The sequence below is a fragment of the Schistocerca piceifrons genome, chromosome 2, assembly GCF_021461385.2.
Source record: "Schistocerca piceifrons isolate TAMUIC-IGC-003096 chromosome 2, iqSchPice1.1, whole genome shotgun sequence".
In the NCBI taxonomy this organism is placed as follows: Eukaryota; Metazoa; Arthropoda; class Insecta; order Orthoptera; family Acrididae; genus Schistocerca; species Schistocerca piceifrons.
Genome location: NC_060139.1, coordinates 700559946 through 700584584, shown reverse-complemented (window position 1 = coordinate 700584584; position 24639 = coordinate 700559946). Strand labels below are relative to the sequence as shown.

The 24639-nt window shown below is 38.1% G+C and overlaps 2 protein-coding genes across 6 annotated transcripts in view; one reads left to right on the top strand and one right to left on the bottom strand.

The window, feature by feature from the left end:
- Positions 1 to 16469, bottom strand: part of LOC124774518 (aspartate--tRNA ligase, mitochondrial) — a 158872-nt gene extending 142403 nt beyond the window's left edge. For both annotated transcript variants that reach the window (XM_047249487.1, XM_047249486.1), the window contains exon 1: positions 16275 to 16469. The gene's annotated coding sequence lies outside the window, so the exon portion shown is untranslated. The remainder of the gene's footprint in view (positions 1 to 16274) is intronic.
- LOC124774544 (lactoylglutathione lyase) overlaps positions 16441 to 24639 on the top strand; it is a 125493-nt gene continuing 117294 nt past the window's right edge. The window contains exon 1 of one of the 4 annotated variants that reach the window (XM_047249490.1): positions 16441 to 16556. Coding sequence is in view for 1 of the 4 variants with exons in the window: in XM_047249489.1 (XP_047105445.1) it covers positions 16873 to 16894 (22 nt within the window). In the remaining 3 variants the exon portion in view is untranslated. The other 3 variants (XM_047249489.1, XM_047249492.1, XM_047249491.1) reach the window with 3 other exon arrangements.

Here is a 24639-nt window from a genome sequence, read left to right as displayed (position 1 = left end):
TCAAGTATTTTTTTATTTACTGAAGTGAAGAGAAGAGCACATGAAGAGGATTTTCTTGATTACGACAAGCGCTGGTGTTCTCGGAGTCTGCCGCCTGCAGCTACAATTAAAATGTAAGCGAAGTACGATGGTCAAAAGATATAAATAAGCACAGAACATTTCAATAATGCAATCGTATTATATCCAACAAAAATGTGTCTTCATACGCACAGTCAATAATATTAAGCAATATTTATTATTATTATTATTTATTTCTTTTCTCAGACGTTATGTCTGGTCAAATATGGAAAGTGACGCGGACCTTGATCAAGCGTGACTTCCTTTTAACTGTACGGTATATGTTATATTGCATTTAGGAACTTTCAGGTAATTGAACATCTATCAATAATTACGGATTTCTGTAGTTGTATATATAAGTTTGGATGTAGCTGTATTGCATTCATGTACTGGTGGATATTGTGTGGTATGACTCCTGTAGTTGATAGTATAATTGGTATAATGTACACTTTATCCTGATGCCACATGTCCTTGACTTCGTCAGCCAGTTGGATGTATTTTTCAATTTTTTCTCCTGTTTTCTTTTGTATATTTGTTGTATTGGGTATGGATATTTCAATTAGTTGTGTTAATTTCTTCTTTTTATTGGTGAGTATGATGTCAGGTTTGTTATGTGGTGTTGTTTTATCTGTTATAATGGTTCAGTTCCAGTATAACTTGTATTCATCATTCTCCAGTACATTTTGTGGTGCATACTTGTATGTGGGAACATGTTGTTTTATAAGTTTATGTTGTAAGGCAAGCTGTTGATGTATTATTTTTGCTACATTGTCATGTCTTCTGGGGTATTCTGTATTTGCTAGTATTGTACATCCGCTTGTGATGTGATCTACTGTTTCTATTTGTTGTTTGCAAAGTCTGCATTTATCTGTTGTGGTATTGGGATCTTTAATAATATGCTTGCTGTAATATCTGGTGTTTATTGTTTGATCCTGTATTGCAATCATGAATCCTTCCGTCTCACTGTATATATTGCCTTTTCTTAGCCATGTGTTGGATGCGTCTTGATCGATGTGCGGCTGTGTTAGATGATACGGGTGCTTGCCATGTAGTGTTTTCTTTTTCCAATTTACTTTCTTCGTATCTGTTGATGTTATGTGATCTAAAAGGTTGTAGAAGTGGTTATGAAATTGCAGTGGTGTAGCCGATGTATTTACATGAGTGATTGCTTTGTGTATTTTGCTAGTTCCTGCTCGTTCTATAAAGAATTTTCTTAAATTGTCTACCTGTCCATAATGTACGTTTTTTATGTCGATAAATCCCCTTCCTCCTTCCTTTCTGCTTAATGTGAATCTTTCAGTTGCTGAATGTATGTGATGTATTCTATATTTGTGGCATTGTGATCGTGTAAGTGTATTGAGTGCTTCTAGATCTGTGTTACTCCATTTCACTACTCCAAATGAGTAGGTCAATATTGGTATAGCATAAGTATTTATAGCTTTTGTCTTGTTTCTTGCTGTCAATTCTGTTTTCAGTATTTTTGTCAGTCTTTGTCTATATTTTTCTTTTAGTTCTTCTTTAATATTTGTATTATCTATTCCTATTTTTTGTCTGTATCCTAGATATTTATAGGCATCTGTTTTTTTCATCGCTTCTATGCAGTCGCTGTGGTTATCCAATATGTAATCTTCTTGTTTAGTGTGTTTTCCCTTGACTATGCTATTTTTCTTACATTTGTCTGTTCCAAAAGCCATATTTATATCATTGCTGAATACTTCTGTTATCTTTAGTAATCGGTTGAGTCGCTGATTTGTTGCTGCCAGTAGTTTTAGATCATCCATGTATAGCAAATGTGTGATTTTGTGTGGGTATGTTCCAGTAATATTGTATCCATAATTTGTATTATTTAGCATGTTGGGTAGTGGGTTCAGAGCAAGGCAGAACCAGAAAGGTCTTAATGAGTCTCCTTGGTATATTCCATGCTTAATCTGTATTGGCTGTGATGTGATATTATTTGAATTTGTTTGGATATTAAGTGTGGTTTTCCATTTTTTCATTACTATGTTTAGGAACTGTATCAATTTAGGATCTACTTTGTATATTTCCAATATTTGTAGTAACCATGAGTGGGGTACACTATCAAAAGCTTTTTGGTAATCAATGTATGCATAGTGTAGCGACCTTTGTTTAGTTTTAGCTTGATATGTCACCTCTGCATCTATTATCAGTTGCTCTTTACATCCTCGTGCTCCTTTGCAACAGCCTTTTTGTTCTTCATTTATAATTTTGTTCTGTGTTGTATGTGTCATTAATTTCTGTGTAATGACTGAAGTTAATATTTTGTATATTGTTGGTAGGCATGTTATGGGGCAATATTTAGCTGGGTTTGCTGTGTCTGCTTGATCTTTAGGTTTCAGATAAGTTATTCCATGTGTAAGTGTATCAGGGAATGTGTATGGGTCTGCAATGTAACTGTTAAATAATTTAGTTAGATGTGAATGTGTTGAGGTGAATTTCTTTAGCCAGAAATTTGCTATTTTATCTTTTCCAGGGGCTTTCCAATTGTGAGTAGAATTAATTGCTTGGGTGACTTCATGTTGCAAAATTATCATTTCAGGCATTTGTGGTATCATCTTGTACGTATCTGTTTCTGCTTGTATCCACCGTGCATGCCTGTTATGTTGTACCAGGTTTGACCATAAGTTGCTCCAGAAGTGTTCCATGTCTGTTATGTTTGGTGGATTGTCTATTTTAATGTGTGTGTTATCTATTGTCTGGTAAAATTTCTTTTGGTTTGTGTTGAATGTTTGGTTTTGTTCCCTTCTAGTTTCACTTTTTTTGTATCTTCTAAGTCGTTTGGCCAATGCTTGTAATTTCTGCTTCTTTTCATCTAATTGCTGTATCACTTCTTGTTGTGAGATTTTACCTAACCTTTTTCGTTTTTTTTTTCTGACATTTCATTTCTTATAAATTGTGTTAGCTGTCCGATGTCTTTTCTCAGTTTTTCTATTCTGATCTGTAGCCTGTGTTGCCATGCTGGTTTTGTGGGTTTCTTCTGTGTGTTGGTTGGTTCTGATCTCTGCCTAGTGTGTATATTTAGTGTAGTGAGTGCTCCTATATAAACCAGTAGTTATAACTCTTCCATAGTTGTGTTTTCATTTATTTTGTTGTGTATGATTGTGTTGATAGTTTTTATTGTTGTTTCGACTTGTGGGTTATTTGGCGGTCTATGCAAGAATGGTCTAGTATCTGTATTTGTGTCTTTGTATTCTATATATGTCAGCTGAAATTTTTCTTCTATATCTAACATGTGTGTCACTTTGTGTTCTATTTGTGCTTGTTCTGGTGGCTGTCTTAAGATTTCGTTTTCCTCTGACTGTTTAATTGATGCGTGTTGTTCTTTGTTTGTTTGCTCTGGGATGTTTGAGTCCATTACTGTATTTTCTTCTTCTTCTGATTGCACATTATTTTGTTCCAGTGTTTGTTGTACTTGTTGTTTGATGTTTTCTAATTCTGACTGGGGTATCCTATTATTTTTGATTATTACACGGATCTGATCAGCTAGTCGTTGTTCTGTTAAAAATTTTAATTCTGGGTATCTGGTAATAAATGTGTATACTTTTGATCTGTATCCAATTGTGTTGGTTCCTATGTTTGTTGCTTGGTAATAACAGAACATGAGGTGTCGATTAACTTCATCTGACCTGACCATCTCATCTTCTGTCTTTGTTTTCCTTCTAGGGTGGCTGCAGGAAGCATATCCTGCAAAACACCTCTATTTGGATTTGAATCATTTTCCAGTTGGCTAGCAGTGTCGTTACCATTGTGGGCGGGCATAGGGTTCAAGCGTCGTCCCCGACCATGACGGCGCTTGTCCGAGGCTTCTTTAGTTCTGTCCTGAACCAACTAATCACACTAAAAGGGGGGGTTAGCCCTATTAGTGGTTTGTTCTTTTCATCGCCTTTTACGACTGGCAGAACATACCGGAGGCCTATTCTTTTCCCGGGTCTCCACGGGAATTATTATTATTATTATTATTATTATTATTATTATTATTACAGAGTGTGAGGATGGATCTACCTTTTACATCACCCAATGGACTGCAATGACACCCTTATCAGAGAGGTACATTTGGATTTCTGTCTCAGTCAGACCATTGAACAGCCTACTGTAAACAACACCGAGGGAAGAATTCAGCATTCGATGAACTTCCACTCGAACAGGATAACAATGCAGGAGCGAAGCTGCAAGCAGGTATACTTGAGAATCAGAAGTAGTCTCCAAATGCGAAGTGCCATTTTGTAAACATGAGCAGGATTTCACAGAGCCAGCAATTGCAACAACAACTTTCTGAATAATAAACGGATTTACCATAGCAAAGGACTGAGCGTCTTCAGTACGTGAAACCATGAGGAACTATGGTGCATGGGGAACTACAAATCATTTACCTCATTCTATTTATGTTCGGTAGACATTGACTGTGTAGATTATGACTGCTTCATTGAGAGAAAATCCCGCATTTTTGCCAATGTCTTTGATGACGTGCTCCTTCCAACCGGTGCCACCCCCTGCCAATCAGAAGGGGAGACACCTGCCTTAGGTGATTGTTCGCACCTCAGGTCACACCTACTGAACACCTCACAGGGGGACCAACTGGCACTTTGGGAAGGTAGCAGCTCAGGCAATCACCCCTCCCTGGACCTGGCTTGTACCAGGGGGTACATGTGAGCCCTACCTGTTAACCCGGGGCTGAAAATTACACATTACCCAGTCACCTGTTACATGTCAGACATGACATGTCGACTGGCCTTCAGGAGTGCACAGGGAGGAAGAAGAAAAAGGGGAATCTCAAAGAGAAAAAAGGAACAAAAAACAGTGGAGTAACTGTTCTGATATTGGCTACTGAATATGCAGAAAACATTTCCAAATACATCCAAGACATGTTCCCCAAGGCAGGGGAAAAAGAATAGCAAGAGGCTAGACATGCAGTACAAAAGGGAAAAGATGCTGCAGAGGCTGGGGCCCTATGGTAGCCAAGCACAAATCCGTCAAAGAGTGGCAAGCCCCTGGGGTGCACAGGAACCTGTAGAAGGTGAAAAAGTTAAGAAATGTGAAGATCAGGAAATCATTCTACAAAACATTAACACTGTGGAAAACAGGCCTGCCAAATGACAAATAATTATTTTATAAATGTTCTACACGATTCTAGCTAGCCTCATGGTCACTGGCTGGTAATTTCTTTTCACTATACAAGAAATCCACCATGATGCAGCCTACTCTGAACGAAGGCTCTCTACACGGGCACCACTCAGAGAAGTGGCTTCATGGTCATTACCCAGACACACAGTGTACCCAGAGAGACAGGCCAACTCCTCTGCGTGCACAGGGAGGTAACAACTTGTGCATCACACACACACACACACACACACACACACACGGTACACTGCTGAGTCTAGAATGGTTGATGTGAAAAGGTTTCCGATATAATTGTGGCTGCACAATGGGAATTAACAGATTCTGAACAGGGAATGGTGGTTGGAGCTAAAAGCATGGGACAATCCATTTTGGAAATCATTGGGGAATTCATTATTCCGAGATCCACAGTATCAAGGATGTGCCGGGAATACCAAATTTCAGGCATTACCTTTCACTACAGACAATACAGTGGCCAACAGCCTTCACTTACTGACTAAGAGCAATGGTGTTTGCGTAGAGCTGTCAGTGCTGACAGAGAACCAACACTGCATGAAATAACTGTAGAAATCAATGTGGGACATATGACGAATGTATCCATTAGGATACTGTCCATTCGATTAGTAAGCCAGTCAAGTCAGGCTCCAGTTCTCCTGATTTTGCCATCCTACCACCAGTATCCTTCCAAAAACATGATACTGAACCTCTTAAACAGAAAAAAAACACAAAATTTAAAAACTATGTTATGAAGAAAATGCAGAAAAAGATAAACCCTGAGCTTGTCCCTCTGTAGATGTATGTCAGCTGAGAGCCAGTGGCCATGAGGCTCCAGCGATCTCTTCAGACAGACCTGAATGCTACAGTGTGCACCATTAAGCTATCCACAACTTTCCCTTCCTGACCACACTGATGGCAAGACCTGTTAAATACATCCTCCCACCACCAACACCTACCCCAAACCAGTCGTAAACGTCACCTAATCCATCAATGGCAGGGCTACCTGTGAACCCAGTCATGTGATCTACAAGCTAAGCTGCAAGCACTGTGCTGAATTCTACGTGGGTAAGACAGCCAACAAGCTGTCTTTCCGCATGAATAGCCACTGACAAACTATGACCAAGAAACAACTAGATGACCCTGTTCTTGAGTATGCTGCCCAACACAACATTCTTCATTTTCAATGACTGCTCCACAGCCTGGACTATCTGGATCCTTCCCACCCAGTTCAGCTTTTCTGAATTGCACAGGTGGGAACTCCTGCAACATACCTTGTGTTCCCGTGACCCTCCTGGCATCAACCTTCATTAGTCATTGTCCTTAACCATCTAACCCCTTCCTTGATCCCATTCCAGCAAGACACAGCCCTCTATTCCATCAACACAGCCAGTCTTTTCTTATTACTCCCCTCCTATTGGGCTAACCCCCCTCTCTTCTGCCCTCTGTCTAATCTCCCAACTGCACCTAGCTGCCCTATCCTCTCTCCACGTCGTCCCTGCATGCCCCCTCAGTAGCCCTTCACGGACCCCTACCTCTAACCTGCTATCCCTCCCCCATCCCTCCTCCTTACACCCAACCAGTTGCCTCTCCCATCAAGCCCTGCTGCTGCTGCTCATAGTCTGGTTTCCACTATTACTCCTGTTTGGTATCGGTCTCACACACTTGAGCGGTATTCTAAGATAAGATGCACATATGTTTTGTATACAGTGTCCTTGTAAATCAACTGCATTTTGCCAGTATTCTACTGATGAACTAATGAACCAAGGCTTGCCACCTACTTTACCTACAACTGAGCTTGCACATTTCATTCCCCACACACAGTTACACCCTGGTATCCGTATGAACTGAATGATTTCAACAGTATCTCACTGATACTTTACTCACAGCACACTGTGTTTTGTGAAGTGTAAAATTTTAAATTTTTGAGCATTTAAAGCATGTTGCCAATCTATCCACCTCTTGGTAATTGTATCGAGACCTGACTGAATATTTGTACAGCTTTTCTTTTTTTTTTTCTTTTTTTTTTTCAGATAGTACTTCATTAAAGGCAACTGCAACATTCGCAAAAAGTCTGTGGTTATTACTGATAATGTAAGCCAAGTCACGAATATATGACATCAGCAAGGGTCCCAATGCACTTCTCAGTGACATATTTGAAGTTCCTTTTGTGTTCATCAGTAAATTACTCAGCATTTTACTGGTGCATCATACAGTGAAGAACAAGTGAATAAACAACAACCTAGAAAACAATGGCTAAGGAGTCAAATGAGAAAGAAGCTTATCACATGTGGAAATGTATCAGAAGGAAACAAAATATTCAGAAGAAAGGGATGGTATCATGAGATGGTTTTCACCACTTTCCGACTAACATCTCTCCACTTGTGCATAACTTCAGTTCAGTATAGAAAGAGAAAGCAAGGAGACTTCACAATGTGCTACCATTTATTCCAGCAAGTGACAGACGCCCATCTTTTTGACCCATCAGTGTACATTAATGTTGAATAATGGTGCTTAATTATAACATAAATCTTGTGTTAAAGCAGTGTTCTTTAACCAAAACATCAACAAATAAAGAACCCTGCACAGCACTCCTTGAGTTGAACATTAAATCACTGATGATGCAACAAAGAACGTTAAAACTTATTGCAGAACCACACGATCATCATTCTCCTGTTCATCTGATCAGATCAAGCACATCATTCTCAATTCTATTCAAAAATGAAAAATAAATAAAAAAGCACCATAACAGAACCACAAAGTGTTCATGAAAACTTAATTTGTGGAACTGTCCACAGGCATTATGCCAAAAAGGAGGGGCTTGGCCCCTCTAAAGACCGAAGGCGACACTGATAGGGTCATCTGTTGTACCTGTGATATTTGTTGTAAAGATGGTTCTTGTACTGCAAGGTTACCTAGTGCGGAGTGGTACTTCCTTATCACACAGTGGATGCAACTGAGGAAGATTTTTGATTTTGATATCCAGTCTAAGTAATTTAGTTATTTAATATCTACAATTATGAATTTATAAAATTTACAATAAAGGATTCAGTAAGGCACAATATGGTAGATTCAGGATTGGACTCGAGTCAACTAATATGTGAAAATAAATAAGGTACACAATAAAACATGACATCAGAATTAATATTTAGAGCTAAAGCAGTTGGAAATATCAGCAAATACACTGTTAGCACAAGTTTCCCGATGTTTCCTTGCCATTTTATCCACTGGGAGACATTCACATTAGTGCTGTACTTGAGACTCACTACATATTTTACAACAAAAATAATTTATATATATGATTGCAACAATCAGATATCCGAATTATGCAATTAAACCACACATATGCATGTTCATTTATACTAAAAAATTAATGAATTAAGTAGAATGAATTTTGGAATAGGTATTCCTTTTTATTTTGGATCAGGTATTCTTTTTTAGGTGTTCCAAGAGCAAGTGTCTTTATGTCTGCAAGTAGGGCACTGAAAACTTTCATGGTTGGGTAATTTGCTCCTTTCAGCACATGTGTGAAGTTTATCTGGGTGTGCATTGATAACTTTCATACTTGAGAAATTTACTCCTTTCTGCACATGCGTGTTTATCTGGTCACTACCTAAGTCCTGTTTTAAAATTGTGCTGTGGCCATAATATGCATTATCAGTTTTTAAAAGAGAGTGGCTTTTAATTTATGTAACATACAAGAGAGGGGGTATATTGAAGTCACTGCAAAAACCTGTAGCTTCTGGAACAAACTCCCGCAGGAGTTCTTTGGATGAAGACCACTCACGTGAAACAACACAATGCACAGAAGAATCAAGCAGTTCTAATGGTATCCTTATGAGTAGACGATGCAATAATGCATTTGGCAAAAGTTTGGCAGATCTATGATAAGGCAGGACCAATTAAATTTGCTATCAATGTACACATCCAAGAGCTTTGTAGAGTTCACTTGCTAAATTTGCTGACAGTAACAAAGAGCTTTCTGACATTTAGAGGGTTCTCAGAGCTAAACCAGTTGGAAATATCAGCAAATACACAGTTAGCACAAGTTTCCCGATTTTTCCTTGCTATTTTATCCACTAGGAGAGATGTATCATCTGCAAAGAGTGTGAACTTATTCACTGTAGTGAAACTTAGTGAGGAGCGTTGTTTATAAATATAATAAATAGCAAGTCCCCCACGACTAAGCCTTGTGGCACTGCAGTATTGACTGTGCCTCACTTACATAAAGCTGGAATTCCACTTAGATGAAGCTGGAATTCTGTTACTTTCAGTAATTGTTGTCCTCTGCTTCCTATCTCTTAGGCAAGACTTAATCCAGGTCCTCATCATTATACTTGACCTATAAAATTCTATTTTATTTAGCAAAATTTCATAGCTAACAGGTAAGGTACTCGATTTTGTTGGCATCCATTCTGAATTCCTTATCAACAGTGGGAAATATGTACTAAGTCTGCTAGCAGCATTCTTTACTGATATTCTCCAAACTGGTAACGTATCCACCAAACTGGTAACATAACCCATGATTTGACATGAGCAAAACTCACGGCCATCTTAAAACCAGGTAAACAAAATGAAAAACCTCAAAGCTACCCACTCATGACTTTAACTAGCACAGTGTATAAACTTTTGGAAAGAATAGTGTACAATAGGATAAGCCACAAAATTTCCAAAATCTGTCTGCTGAACAGGCAGTATTCCACCTAAGCCACAGCTGCACCGATCAGCTTCTCTCACTGACAACTTTTATTGAATCGGGCTTTTAAAAACAACAAAGGACCTCAAGTGCATTTGCACAGCTAACAGCAGCTTATTGCGGGATTTCAAATAATGAAATGAAATGGTGTGATGGACCTCAACTACGTACCCTCAGACTCAGAGCTGCAATATTAAAAGCTTTGGCTGGTTTCGTTGTCTAGGGGTTGGGATACGTAGTTGCCGCATTACAGGCCAAATACTGCTAAGTCTACAGTATATGATAAGAATACACACATGAATCGAATGGTTGAAGGTTTCTATCACTCGGCAATTGCGAATTATGAATGTGACATATAAATTTTTAATGAAAGACTGCAATTAAATAAAATCTGCAGGTACTATCTTAACAACTTTAAATGATGAGTACGATAGTACAAGTACTTTTGAGAATGCAGTATATTTCTGCAAATCAATTATTGGTGTTGATGATCCAGCATTTAAATAAAATATAAGTTGAATAACAGGGAAACAACAGATTCCTACTTCAAGAAATTAGTTATGACGAAAAACATAGCTCGCGAGATATTCACTTTTGAATGTATACTACGTCTTCACTGCAGAAGCCAGGGAAATCACTCAAGAGCACAGGTCGGCACTCTGAAATATCTCTATCCTCCGTGACCACACACAAACTGCTCCACTGTCCAAGTCTTTCCGCCGACTGTGCGTCCGTCGTGCCGTACCGTCCCGGACTCGTGGTGTCCTCTCCCGTACTGCCCCGAACTGTCTCTCGTGTCCTCCCCCGTACTCCATGCTCCTCCCCCATTTCCATACAGTCTTTCCATTAACGAATGCTTGGCTAGAGAGCTCCCGCCATGTCTTCGAGCCAATGCACACTCACAGACATATTAAAACGCATTCGAAATACTGGATTTACATTTAAATAACTTGAAATTAAATAAATATTCCTACACCTGGACAATAAACATGCTCTAACATACATTATTAAATACATAAACAAATTAAATAAACATACATCAAAGGAATAGAAATGTCTGCCATTAAGGTTTCACAAAGTCCGCCATCTTTAGCTCTCCCGGCATGTCTCCTTCATCGACACAGCGTCATCATGGAATTCCTAGCCACACGGCTGCTGGACCCCACTTGCTTCAGCCGACGTCCGGCACCACGTGATCGGCCTACCGAGCAGCCCGCGCCCACCGAGCGGCCCGTGCGGCCATGCCAACTCCGAACTTAGAATATTTTCAGGGCGCCACAAGTTGTCCGTTACCTCATATTACCATACTAAGTGGAGGCAACTGCTAATATTCAAAATGTATGAGTAATATCACGTGTTAAAACTGGAAACCTCATAAGTTCTATGTTAAGCGATAGAATCTTCCAAGTTCTAATGAGCAATAAGATGAGCAATCTAATAAAGCATAATAATAATAATGACCTCGTACACGGATCAATGCTAGCCCCCTTACCTTTTTTCCTTGTATACAGCAGACAAGCCTAAGGAAATTTGGATATGCTGATGACTGGGCTCTTGCTGTGAGTCACAAAGATTTGGGTGTTACTGAGTCTGTCTTGATAGACAACCTACAAATTGTTGGCAAATACTTCCATAATTTAGGGTTACATCCAAGTGTTACCAAAACAGAACTCATCAGTTTCCACCTTAACAACAAGCTCGCCAACAACGAAATATAACCGAGCGAGGTGGTGCAGTGGTTAGACACTGGACTCGCATTCGGGAGGACAACGGTTCAATCCCGCGTCCGGCCATCCTGATTTAGGTTTTCCGTGATTTCCCTAAATCACTTCAGGCAAATGCCGGGATGGTTCCTCTGAAAGGGCACGGCCGACTTCCTTCCCCATCCTACCCTAATTCGATGAGACCGATGACCACGCTGCCTGGTCTCCTTCCCCAAACCAACCAACCAACCAACAACGAAATAAATGTATATTTTCAAGAGGAACCTCTGAGGCATAACAGAAGCCCGCATAATCCAAGGATCATTCTTGACAGGACGCTCAGCTTTAAAGTGCTCTAGTTGAAAAGTGCCACTAAGATGAAGAGAGGGAATAACATCTTGCGGAAACTTGGTGTTACAATATGGGGTTCATCTGCTAATCTTGAACTGGTGTAGCCCTTGGCAGAATATTGTGCTGCATTCTGGATCAACCGCCCATACACCAGATTCATCAACATACAGTTCAACCAGACTATGCACCTTATTCAGAAACATTCCAACTTCCAGAACGCCTATTCTCAGCCATATAATTCCCCCAATTTAGCGGCGAGAATCTGCTCTTTCCCCCTGTACCCGAGGACATTCCTACATTCAATAAAAACAGACTTTCCCATCGTCTGCTTCTACAAGATGGCTTTTTTTTATGGACACTGGAGTAACTATAACATACCAAAGGGCAGGAATATGGCATAACAACTTAAGATGCCCTGTATCTTGTCCAGTCACCAGATTTTGAAGAGCACGGTAAGAGTTGTCTGCACTCAACCGAATAAGGACAAATAGTGGAAGACGTACAAGTGGGGATTAGCAACTTCAGAGAGCTGAGACTGGTGCAGAGTGACAAACTGTGCAGCATATCATATATGCATGCTCAAAACAATCATTCTCAGGAATGCACAGGAGTCCCTAATGGCAACAGACATAGACTGAATATAATCAGCTGCAGGGTACATGTCTGTATGCTTCTGTGGTTTGTACTTATTGTAAAATTGATCAACTTATAATTAGGAAGTTATGTGTGTCTTAAAACTGTGTGTATGTGTGTGTGAAAAAAATGTTTTTCTTGTATGATGTGATACTAGCCATACACTAAATACATAAAATCTAGGTTGACAAACTCGAAAGCCTTGGACAGGTCACACAAGATTCTGCAGACGCATTTTAATCACAGTAGGGATTTATCAAATACAACACACAGGATGGCCCTTATATAACCATGATGGTGCCTATGTATCCTTACAGAAACCCCATAAGAACTTTTTTTTTTATTTTCACTTCTCTGATGCTATTCTTGATTTCCCTACGTTTGATGGGAGTTCTGTGCACATGATTGACGTCGATACTGCTGACTTTATGCAGATGGTGTACTATTTCACTCACTGAGCCTTTAAAACCAGTTTCTCTGCAGCTGTTAAAAATGTCTATTGAGGATATTATAGACTTCCTCAATGTTTTTATCATATTTGCACCATGGCGTTTTTATATCAGACAGGACTATTTTTTTCTCACTCTTCCAAAAACCAAAAAATATGAATAACATCTCCATTGTCCAGTGTCACAGAATATATTTTTCCACTGCCAGCAAATGAATCGGAGGTAGCAAAAACAACACACATTCTTAAGCCCATAAACACAGAACATCTTGATGAAGTACCTACTTGTGTAGTCAAGCAGTGTAAATATCAGTTAGTGAGACCTCTGATTGTTTTTACAAACTCAGCTATGCAAAATAAGAATTTTCCTCAATGCCTTAAAAAGTGTAAGACTGTGCCCATTTATAACAGTGGTGATAAGAAAAATCCTGCAAATTATAGGACAATTAACGTCACACCTGTCTTCTCTAAAGTTGTGGTAATGGCCTTAAAATAATATTAGACGTCAGATGGCAAGTATCAATGTATCATAGTCCTTAGATTGTTGTTATTCCAACCTGTTGTTTCCATTGTTTGAGAATATCAGATTTTATAGATACAACTGACATACTTAATGTAATACAACATGGTTTTATAAAATGTAGATTTACTGCCACAGCCAAAGAAAACATTGTAGCTCATGATACTGGGGTCTCTGATGACAAAAGTCTGTGGCGTTTTCTTGACTTTTCAAATGCATTGGATTGTGTTATGTCACAACAGACTAATACACAAACTGAACTGTTAAGATATTGGGTGCGCGGCAGCTGACGTCATAAAATCATTTGTAGAAAACAGAGAGCAGTGTGTAGAAAGCAATAAAGTACAAAAAAAAGTCACACTACTGTAAATGTATGCTCTAACATTCAGGTAGTACAGTTTGGTGTGCCTCAGGGATCAGTTCTGAGACTCCTATTTTCACTCCATGTGTACACAAAGTGCCATCACTAGTAGGTGACAATATTGTAATGTTTGTTATACACTCAAATAAGAGAACATACATACAATTGCAAACAAATAAAACTACAAACAATAACTACCTCGAAATAGACAATTCAGTTCTCAAAAAAAGTAGAATATCACAAATTTTTGGATGTCACCATTGATAAATACTCAACATAGGGGACCATATCAGCTAAGTATGAGCGCTCACAAATAAGCCCTAGCATATCCTTAATGAGAAAGATATCTAGGACAGTTAATACAGACATACTGCTGACAGTGTACTATGGCCTAATCTACCCCCACTTAATGTACTGCATTATAGTTAGATTAGAATCAGTTTTTGATCCATGGACCCAAAAATGAGGTGATTCTCATGGGTGTGGAACAACTCAGAAAGTATAACATAGAAAACCAAACATTTGTATGTAATACTCACTTCCCGGATCATTTTTCAGGAGGTTGTCAAAACAGGTGAACACATTACAGTAAACTGAAGCTGCTAAAATTTGCTAAACTAATACACTGTCAGAATGAAACAGTTATGCACTTTTGCTAAATTTGTCCCACAATATATATTATCTCGACTGTTGTTACCATGTGCTGTCAAAACTGAAATGTGACAGACTTTTTAATTAAGCTGGTCTAACAGTCCCTATTAAGATATTCATCTATAGAGTAGAAGGAGTTGCCTATCAAAAAATCTTTCAAACTCTATTTCAACTGTGCTTTATCTGAAACCAAGTTTTTAATGGTTGCCGGCAGTATATTGAAAATGTTCGTTGTTGAATATTGGATCCATTTTGGACAAAGGGAAGTGATTTTATGTCTTTATGAAGATTGTTCTTATCCTAGTATTGGTTAGACTACATATTGCACTATTGGTTGGAAACTGAGATACACTACTTGCAACAAATTTCATTAATGAATAAACATACTGAGAAGGAGTGGAATACAAAGTTCCTTGAACAAAGATGATTTTGAATTTACACCACAAATGAGTCTTATTAAACGCTTTTGTATGCTAAAATCTTTTGCTTGGTTTGAGGGATTGCTCCAGAATATGATCCCATATGACATAATACAATGAAAGTTAGGAAAGAATGCAAGTTTTTTTATATTTATATCTCCTACATCTGACATCATTCTCATTGCAAATACAGACTTGTTCAGGGTCTTCAGCAATTCTGTGGTATGCCCTTCTCAAGCATATTTATTGTCAAGTTGAAATCCCAGAAATTTAACACTTTAACCTCTTTAAACTGCATGTCTCCATGTGTTATACACATGCTGGAAGGAAATCTCTTACAGGTTCTTAACTGCATATAGTGGGTCTTTTCAAAGTTTAATGGCAGTGGGTCAACTTTAAACCATTTATTAGTGTCACTGAAAATTTGATTAGCAGTCATTTCTAAATCTGTCCTTGACCTGCTACTTATTGCAATATTTGTATCATGAGCAAACAAAACAAACTGAACATCTGGCAATGTAACAGATGAGAGGTCATTAATGAACACAAGAAAAAGCAATGGAACCCTGAGGAATACCACCTGTAATTAATTCCCAATCAGATGAAGACTGACTGCTTACTGCACGGGTATTTCATAATGACATCCTTTATTTCCTGTTAGTTAGGTAAGACTCAGACCATTTCATGCATTGCCGGTGACACTGTAATATTCTAACTTACTTAAGAGAATGCTGTGAATCACACAGTCAAGGGCTTCTGACAGGTGACAGAAAATGCCAGTAGCCTCTAAATTGTTATCTAACTAATTAAGTACATTCCTAGTGTACGTGTAAATAACTTACTCTATGTCGGAACCCTTAAGGAACCCAAACTATGACTTGGACATTATATTATTTGCGGGTAGATGCTTGAACGCAACATTTTCAAATATCTTTGAAAAAGCCAGCAAAAGTGAAATTGGTAATTAGTTTGATGGTATCTCTCTATCTTCCTTCTTGTAAAGAGGCTTAATTTCAGCATATTTTAGTCAGCCTGGAGATGTTCCGCTGGTAAGAGTGTGAGCGATTACACAAATAACTTAAAATAGAAGTCAACTCAGATGAGCACTTTTTGATTAACTTCACTCTGAGCTCAAACATAACGAGATATCTTGAACAGAATGACCTCCTTAATGCCAACCAGCACGGTTTTCGAAAATATCGATCATGTGATCTAAAAGAAATCTGGGTAACGTTAATCAATCTCATTTCAAAAATATTAACTACCGCTGGTAAATGTGTTTCTCTAGCGGTATAATTGATTACTCACCTCTTCTTGATTAGTCTGAAAACTAATTACAGCTCTTAGGCAGATAATGGACGGACGCTATTATTGCTCATCGAGATTTTGTATTTCACACGGATTAGTGGCGTTTTGTTTACGACCTTACCTCACAGGCTCACATAACAAACACCGGTGCCTACTACTTGTCAAACCTATGAACAACTGCATGCCGCTCACGCTTTGAAATGCCTTCAAAGACCTTGGGTTGGGTCATTTCTTGCAGTTGAGTTTACGATCAGTTGTTTCGCTAAGGGACATCAGGAGTGGGTATGTTGTATGTTGTTAGGTTTTATGTGTATCGCAGTGGTTGCCACTGGAAATGTTTAATTTTTTAATATCACATTTAGAAGGCGTACTGTAAGACTTCAGTCATCAACAACGTACAGACTATAACAAAAATAAGATATTCACTCGCTTAATGTTCATAACAAAAATAAGATATTCACTCGCTTAATGTTCAGGATGTTATTACTTATACTTAATTATTTTCATTATTTCCAGTTAATCATTCATCTCAATATCCCAGCCTGATAGTAATACAGTGCTGCTATTATAATCTCTTTAAAGATAAACAATACGATGAATGTATTCTTGTCTTCAGAAAGGTATTATCATTGTTGTGTAAAGCTATGTTTTTGAAGTGTTTAATTTTTGCTGCTGTTCTGTGAAAATCAAACGGGTTTGCTGATAATTTACGACGCGATTGGCATTGCCCTGCCGTACGACAACAGAGAAGCCGTATGTTATAGAAAACAATTCAGTGTTAAGCAAAAGTTGTACACTTAACGATGGTATTGTGTAAAATGGGCTATTGAGGAAGCACATGGCCACGATGTGTGCAAAAGTTCATCGAATACTAGGAGAGAGTGACAGGAACAAACAAACAAAATTCCCTTATTTAACAGTCGGTAAACTGTGTTTGTACCGCCAGTGGAGATTTCTGCTTGTTTTTTAATTGTACGGTCTACTTTCTGCAAAACTCCGTATCTTAAAAGTATTTAATCCTCCTACCATTTGTTCTGGTATCTGTTTTATAAATCACATATATTTTATGGAGCCTGTTGCCACACTATTGGCTTGATTTGAATTAAAGTATTTCGTAGCCTTCAGAGATTAGTATTTTTAATTGTTCTCGAAAGGCTTACTATGTAACAGTCAATTTTACAAAATACAGCTTGAAAAATCATTCATGTAACTTTTCCCATGTTGACTGTTGAGTCATCCGCTGTCATTGCCACTACATGTGGTCTGTAGTACCTGGCTACTGCAGCAATGTAAAGAATGGTAATATAACTTGAAAAAAAATCAGTACTTTGTTTGAATCATACTGCTCTTGTAAATCTTACAGAAAAGTAGGTGACATCAATATAAAGGACAGATTCAAATTGCTTCAGGCAAATTCCAAGAGGTTTCCTTAAAATAGGCAATGGCCATTTCTGTTTTCAGACACACACACTCTGTGTAGAAAGGAAGTCAGCATTGGCAGTGAGAGTTGGGGAAGGGTGGCTGATTGAGAAGAAGTAGTAGTGGGCCTAAATGATAGGAATGTGCTCTGGTGAGGTCATTCTGGATGCAGATGGGGGAGTATTGAACAGCACACAGTGATGTGAAAGAGTGGATTTGGTGTGGTAGATAGAACAGAGGAAGAGGGAGACCTTGGAAAGAAGCCTCTGCCCCACAGCCATTTCCACCGTTACTTCTTTGACTGTGAGCTCACTTATCCTGCACTCCTCTTTCTATATTCTATTTCCACTTCGCATTACACTCCTCTGCCTCTGACCAGGTCAATGCCACCAGTGCCATACTCCTACCCTTTTGGCCTGCTGCCTCTCTGTCTCAGCTGTGAGCCACCCTTGCCCAACCCTCCCACCAGCTCACCACCTCTTTATCCCACTTATCTAAACCATCCTACATAACTTCTTACTGCAGTCGAGCTGCAATGTACTCAGTTCGTGACCGAGCGAGGTGGCGCAGTGGCTAGACACTGGACTCGCATTCAGTAGGACAATGGTTCAATCCCGCGTCCGGCCATCCTGATTTAGGTTTTCCGTGATTTCCCTAAATCACTCCAGGCAAATGCCGGGATGGTTCCTCTGAAATGGCATGGCCGACTTCCTTCCCTATCCTTCCCTAATCCGATGAGACCGATGACCATGCTGTCTGGTCTCCTTCCCCAAACATCCAAACCAACCTACTCAGTTCGTAAACAAAGTGAACCAAACCCCCCCCCCCCCCCCCCCCGAAAGCTCCACCTTGACAAACCCCTAGCCCCTAGTTAATATGCATGTCTGAAGTAGGAAAACATAGGCCTAATGGTTGCATTTTAACTTTGATATCTAAGTGCTTCAGTTTATTTTAATTTGTTTATTCTGATTCTACTGAACATTAGGCACCTGAAGTTGAGCACTTGCCAGTCTTTCTATCCCTTTGTGGTGTTAATCCATACATTGCTGCTGGGTGACTTAAGCCTTATTTGGGATATATAGAGTAGTATTCAATACAAGTCATCGGCTTTGACAAAAGACAGGAAACCTGTAACAAACATGGTAAACAATGTAATGATTATAATGTGATGTTCTTAGTGATTTTTCAAATGGGCTAACCAAAAAATCAGTCGTCCACCACAACCAGGTTTTCTCAGTATCATGTTCATTGGCCTCGCCAACTCACAAACAAGCTGTTACCTTCCAACCTGACATAGACCTTTGGCAAATCTGCAGATCGATCTGCGTCACATATGGTGCCTTTCCCAACTGTCAACAACACTGTGTATATATTTGTGCACCAAAAGGTGATGTCACAGTAGCCATCAGCATTACATCACTGGCCAAAGTCGATGACTCGTATCGAAAATTCCTCTTGACCCGTTATTTACATTGTTGTCATATTGTTTTTTCTGTTGTTGCTCAATATTACAAACTTCGCAAAATTTCTGAAACAAGCGGTAAGAGTTAATTACTATAAACCCGCACTACATATCACAGAATTTGTTAGTAAAATATTTTAAACTATGCGAGAAAGTTATAGACTTAGATTGTTCTCTGTCAAGTGGACCGCTGGTCCCCTACTAACAATTGCCATTTTGCGTAGGTGGTCCCATTGTAATGATAATAAGCTGTACAAAATTTGAAGTCAAGATTTAAAAAGAAAGGTGTGTGAAGTGTGAGGAACTGCAAAATATCATGCAAAGCGCTACGATAGTCTTGACCAGGTTTAACACTGCTGAAAATCAAAACTAGAGAAATTTAAGGAATGTGTTGGGAATAGATACCGAGCTTTCTGTATTCAACACACTGTGAAAATTTCAAGGCTTTGTTGTTTACCATTTTTGTGCTACCCAAGGTCAAAGTGGGTAAAAATTAATCATGACATTATTGAACTATTGTGAAGTGGAAATTTTTTTTGACAAACAAAGTGTATGAAGTTTCCATTATACGGTCTGCGGGAAGTTATGCCTAGCTGCAGCAGTTATTTGAGACCAGGGCTATTCTAGAAGTAGTGCAAGCTGTGGTGTCTTAATGTTGAATCTTCCTATCTTCAGTTTCATTTAGTTTTGATTCATGAGAAAGAACAGTTTCATAAGGTTTAATTTGTTTTGGAGACTGGATGAAGTTTAAAAAATGAGCTTAAAAATGCTACTATCAAACATCCAGAAACCACCACCTTAATGATTGCATTTTTCTGGCCTACAAGAAAACTAAAAATGTAATTATTATGTTCATTAATTGATTTATGAAGTACAGTTTTGCAATAAATGTAACACATTATTTTTCTGGCTAAATTTTTGTCTTTGGAGAAAGTTGTAAACCCTGTGATTGTACTTGGGTTAAGCCAATCAGAAACAGCACTCTGACTACAAATTTCACATCGTTCTTGACAAATCTTGTCCTTTATGCAGTCTTGTGAATCTTGTTTCAAGTTTTTGAATGTTAGAGGAGAAATACCAAGACAATGTACTTGGATTGACCCAGTTTGCAGTTTCCATGTTTTCATCCTCTTCATCTGAAGCCTCAGAGGAGGATAACGAGCAGTATGTGTATCTTGAATCTATTACTTCATGTTGACTGCAATAGCGAATTTGTTCAAAAGAAACTAAAATCTTCTAAACATATAGCAATAGAATTGCGTAGGCTTCTGCGACCAGTCAGAAGGCCACCACAACCATGGCCAAAACATTGGTTTCTCCAGTATAGCATTCTACATTATTATGTGGTATAGTATTCAAAAAAATGTTTGTCATGTAAGAGTAGGTTGTAAATATTTGGCAGTGTGTCTTAAGAATTTCAAGCTCATTTTTTAACCTTATCCAGTAAGTCTAAAAAAAATTTTTGTTCAAAATGCTCTTTACTATTAAACAAAAAGTAAATAAAGGTGACAACATTTTGCCTTATGACATCTGTGTTTGCAGAAATTTGGTGCAAAATTTTTAGATGGCATGTTTGTAAATAGTAAAACTTCTATAATACAAATGTTTACTGCAGCTTGATAAAACTGATAACATGCAACTTTTCTGCCGAACTTCCAGTGTTCAATCAGTATGACTTGTCAAAAAAAAATTTTTTGTCACTAAATGGTTGTAAAAATTGTCTCAGTTGATTTTCTCCCCCTATTTTTCCTCATACGGCAGGAAACGGCGAATGAGAGAGTATTAAAATTTTAACCATTTGCTGTACCTCTAATCCAGATATTACCTTTACAGTGCTAATAGTTTCAGTTTTAGGTCACCTTAAATTTTGCCAAAATTGGCACTGAATTCGGACATTTCGTAGGCCTATACTGAAAGCCTGAAAACCTATTATTCCTTAGTAAACATCTGTGGAAATTTTTAATCAAATTAGATATGGTCAGGAGAGGACTACACAAAAATTGGTCCACTTAATGTGGAATAAATTGCCTTTCATATATTGCATAATTTTGATTTTTTGCTTTGCTCAGTAATTTTGTTTTTTGAAACAGAAATACTCATTAAAATAGTTTCAAAGATGTGGAAAAATAGTTCAAATGTTGTGTTACATTATTCATGTAAATGGGACATCAAAGTATAAATTCAAAGTTTGACTAAATAAATGCATATCATGAATTCTTATGCTGTCCCAATGTTCAGTTTCATGTTCCTGAATACTGGTCCTAGATTTTAAAGATATACCATCATCAGCAGAGAACATTAGCTCCATATTACCAAAGTGACTTAAAAAACCAGCATTTTTCATTATAGATTCACTGTCAAAGGAAAATGAGTTATGTGAACTTCATCAGCTGTTTGTATCTCCTGCATTTCATAAGCAATGATAAACTTCCAGTGAACGAGGAGGGCATTAATAGTGACCACTGATAAGGTTATCAAAAATTTGAATCCTTGCCAACTCTCACAGAATCCAGATCTGTGAGGGAAGTGTGTTAGTGAGGAACGTACATTACATTGTATGGTAAGATGATGTCAGAGCTGTGTAGTAACACATCTAGTGTTTGCCAGCAGTGCTAGTAATTGTGTACCAGACATAACCATAAATTAATATTGACTTGCTGTTTTTGCAGTCACAGTACTAAGGACCTTAGAAAGCAAAGAACTACAGGATTGAAAAGCAGTTCAGTCAAAGAGCTTTAAGGCCTATGTGTTTCTTTCACCTGATGCCTGCATCACTAATTTGATCACTGATGAGTAACAGTGTTAAGGAAAAAAAAAAAAAAAAAAAAAAAAAGCGTAATTTCAAATCAATCTCCTTCTGAACTAACCAAATGTATATATTAATCAAACTTTTTCATGTTACCATTGCTATCACCTCTGCCATCTCAGTGCAAGATTTGGTTTTGGCAACTTTATAGGTTTTTCTGTTGTATGGTAATTTTCATCTCATATAGACCACCAAAAGATGACTAATGCATTTTTACAGTCGTCCTTCATTTCTTTTCCAAAAGACAATTTTAATTTCACATTCTCTGAGACCTGAACTAGATTTTCCCACATTAAATGAGAATTTCTTCTTTCTGGGATGTTTCACTGGTACTTTCCACACCTGTCTCTTACCCACTGCAAAAGTGGACCCATAGCATTATAAATTTAGTTATGGACTTGAATGTTGCTGTACGGCTCGTGTAAAGAGAACATTTTCTAACAATATACCAAGATAACCAAAACACAGCAAATTAACACTTCATTCTAACAAATAGTTAATACATATCCAATTTATTTTATAAAATAGTGTCCATAACACCATCGTCTTTATTTTATTTGAGCTTAAACTTCTAACCTCCTATACTCACTCGGATTGTGAAAAAACATTGTGGAATGTTTATGAAACATCCATTATGTTGCATTTGTTTCCACCGCAGCGAACTTACCAGTATGCCCCAATATAGTCAGAGATCACTGTGAACAGCCAGAACTTTTTCACCCCTAAAGTGTATGGATTTATTGAAATGGCTTTTATGTTTCGTTTTACATTGCGTACTCTTGATTTGGCATCTTTATCAGGAATGGTGGCCTGGCTGTAATATTTCTTACAAATGAATCCAGTATATGCCATCAAGTATGTATGCCACTGAATTAGATTTTTAACTTCACCTTGCAGTGTATTTTCAGCTAGCTTGTTTTAAACCAGAATAGTCCCCTATAGACCATTGCCATTGTGACTAGCATGTATCAGAATGAGACATTGGAGAATCTTATTCCACACATTCAAACCACCAGACATTCATTTTGGATTATGTTAAGGTTTGTGTATCTGCTGATTTGTTCTCATGTCACCAATCCACAATCATTGTTAGAGATATTACACAAGTGATACACAGTCATTTCATACTGTGCACTCTGTCTGTATTTAAAAGAGTTTCTTGTAAGTCTTGACAATTAATTGTGACTCATCAGAGAACCGAAGAAGTCTCCATTTAGTGTGTTCCCAGTCATGATGTTCATCTGTCCAATGTCTTCACACATTAATGTGTCATTTTTCTAGTTAGGGGATTCCATGTCAAGTGGTCTACGAATCCATATTCGGCCGTCTTGGATTTTTTTTAAGTGAAGGTTGTTAACAAAAAGTCACAGCGACATTAAAAAATTTTTTCCTAGTTTAAAGTGCGGTATTTCAGTGTGTAGTAGTGGTAAAGTTATAAAACATGGCAAACTGGTTGAACAGTTTGCATTGTGCTTATCTTTAACTTTGATGTCATTTGATTCATTATCTTTGCTCCAAGTGGCACTCAAAGTCTTGAAGAAGTACTGTTGTGATGTTGAGTGTGGCTTGGAGCAGACAAGAAAAATTAAATTACAAAAAACTTGCAGAATTTGCGTAGTGTAAACAATTCAACCATCTTATCAAATTTTGAAATTTCTCCACAACTTTTTGTTGCCTTTCACTTAATAGGCTCCTACACAAAAAAGTCTCCATGCTTGTAGGTTGGATATGTGTGTACCATCCTTTGATCAATTAGCAAACTTGCACACAAAATCTGAACATAATCTGAAATGGCCAAGAAAGTATCCCTAAACCACTTCACAATGAAGTGCCTATTGAGTAGACACAAAATTAACTGGACAATTTGTGTTGGTATTACACATCATGTTGTAGTTGCGAGACTCAGTCTCAGTTGAATATAATTTTGCTGCTTGTCACGAGCACTAGGTAATGCACCATGTTGCTGTAAGATAACAAATTCGTTATTGAAGATTACTTTGGGACATCAGTGGTCGCTTGTTTAGCTTCATTGAGAGAAACGAAGTTCTAGGTTCACAATCAAGCTGTTGTTATACTTTCTGATCAAACTTCCTACTTAGTTCTAACATAACATAAAAATTATGCTTGTTAATTGAGATGAGGAAAATGGTTTTATTGGCTTGGAAGAAAGGAGAATAGTGATTAAAAAATAAACTACCTCAGTATTGCAACAATCGTAATAGAGGGAGAATGATTTCTTTTGTGCGATTAAGACTGAGTTTCCAAGATGGTTTTCATTCTGACTCAGTTGCTGATACAGCATTCTCATTAGTAGTCAGAACACAAAAATATAATTTTGTTATTAAAAGGGCAGATTGTTATTTGCCATATAAAGGAGACAGCGAGTCTCATACAGTCACAATGAAAAGATTGCTACACATTTTATCGTTCGGCCAGAAGACCTCCTTCTGAAGTGGGAAACACACACACACACACACACACCTCTGTCTCTGGCCACTGCAGCTCGTGTGAAAGTGTGTTTTTTCTACTTCAGAAGAAGGCCTTTTGGCCGCAAGCGAAAATGTACAGCAGTCTTTTTCGTTGTGCGTGACTGTGACTCATTGTGCCCTCTGTTTGATGAGTAGCAGTCTATCCTTTCATAACATTGTTGTTATTCCACCCTGGATTTTCCAGGAAAC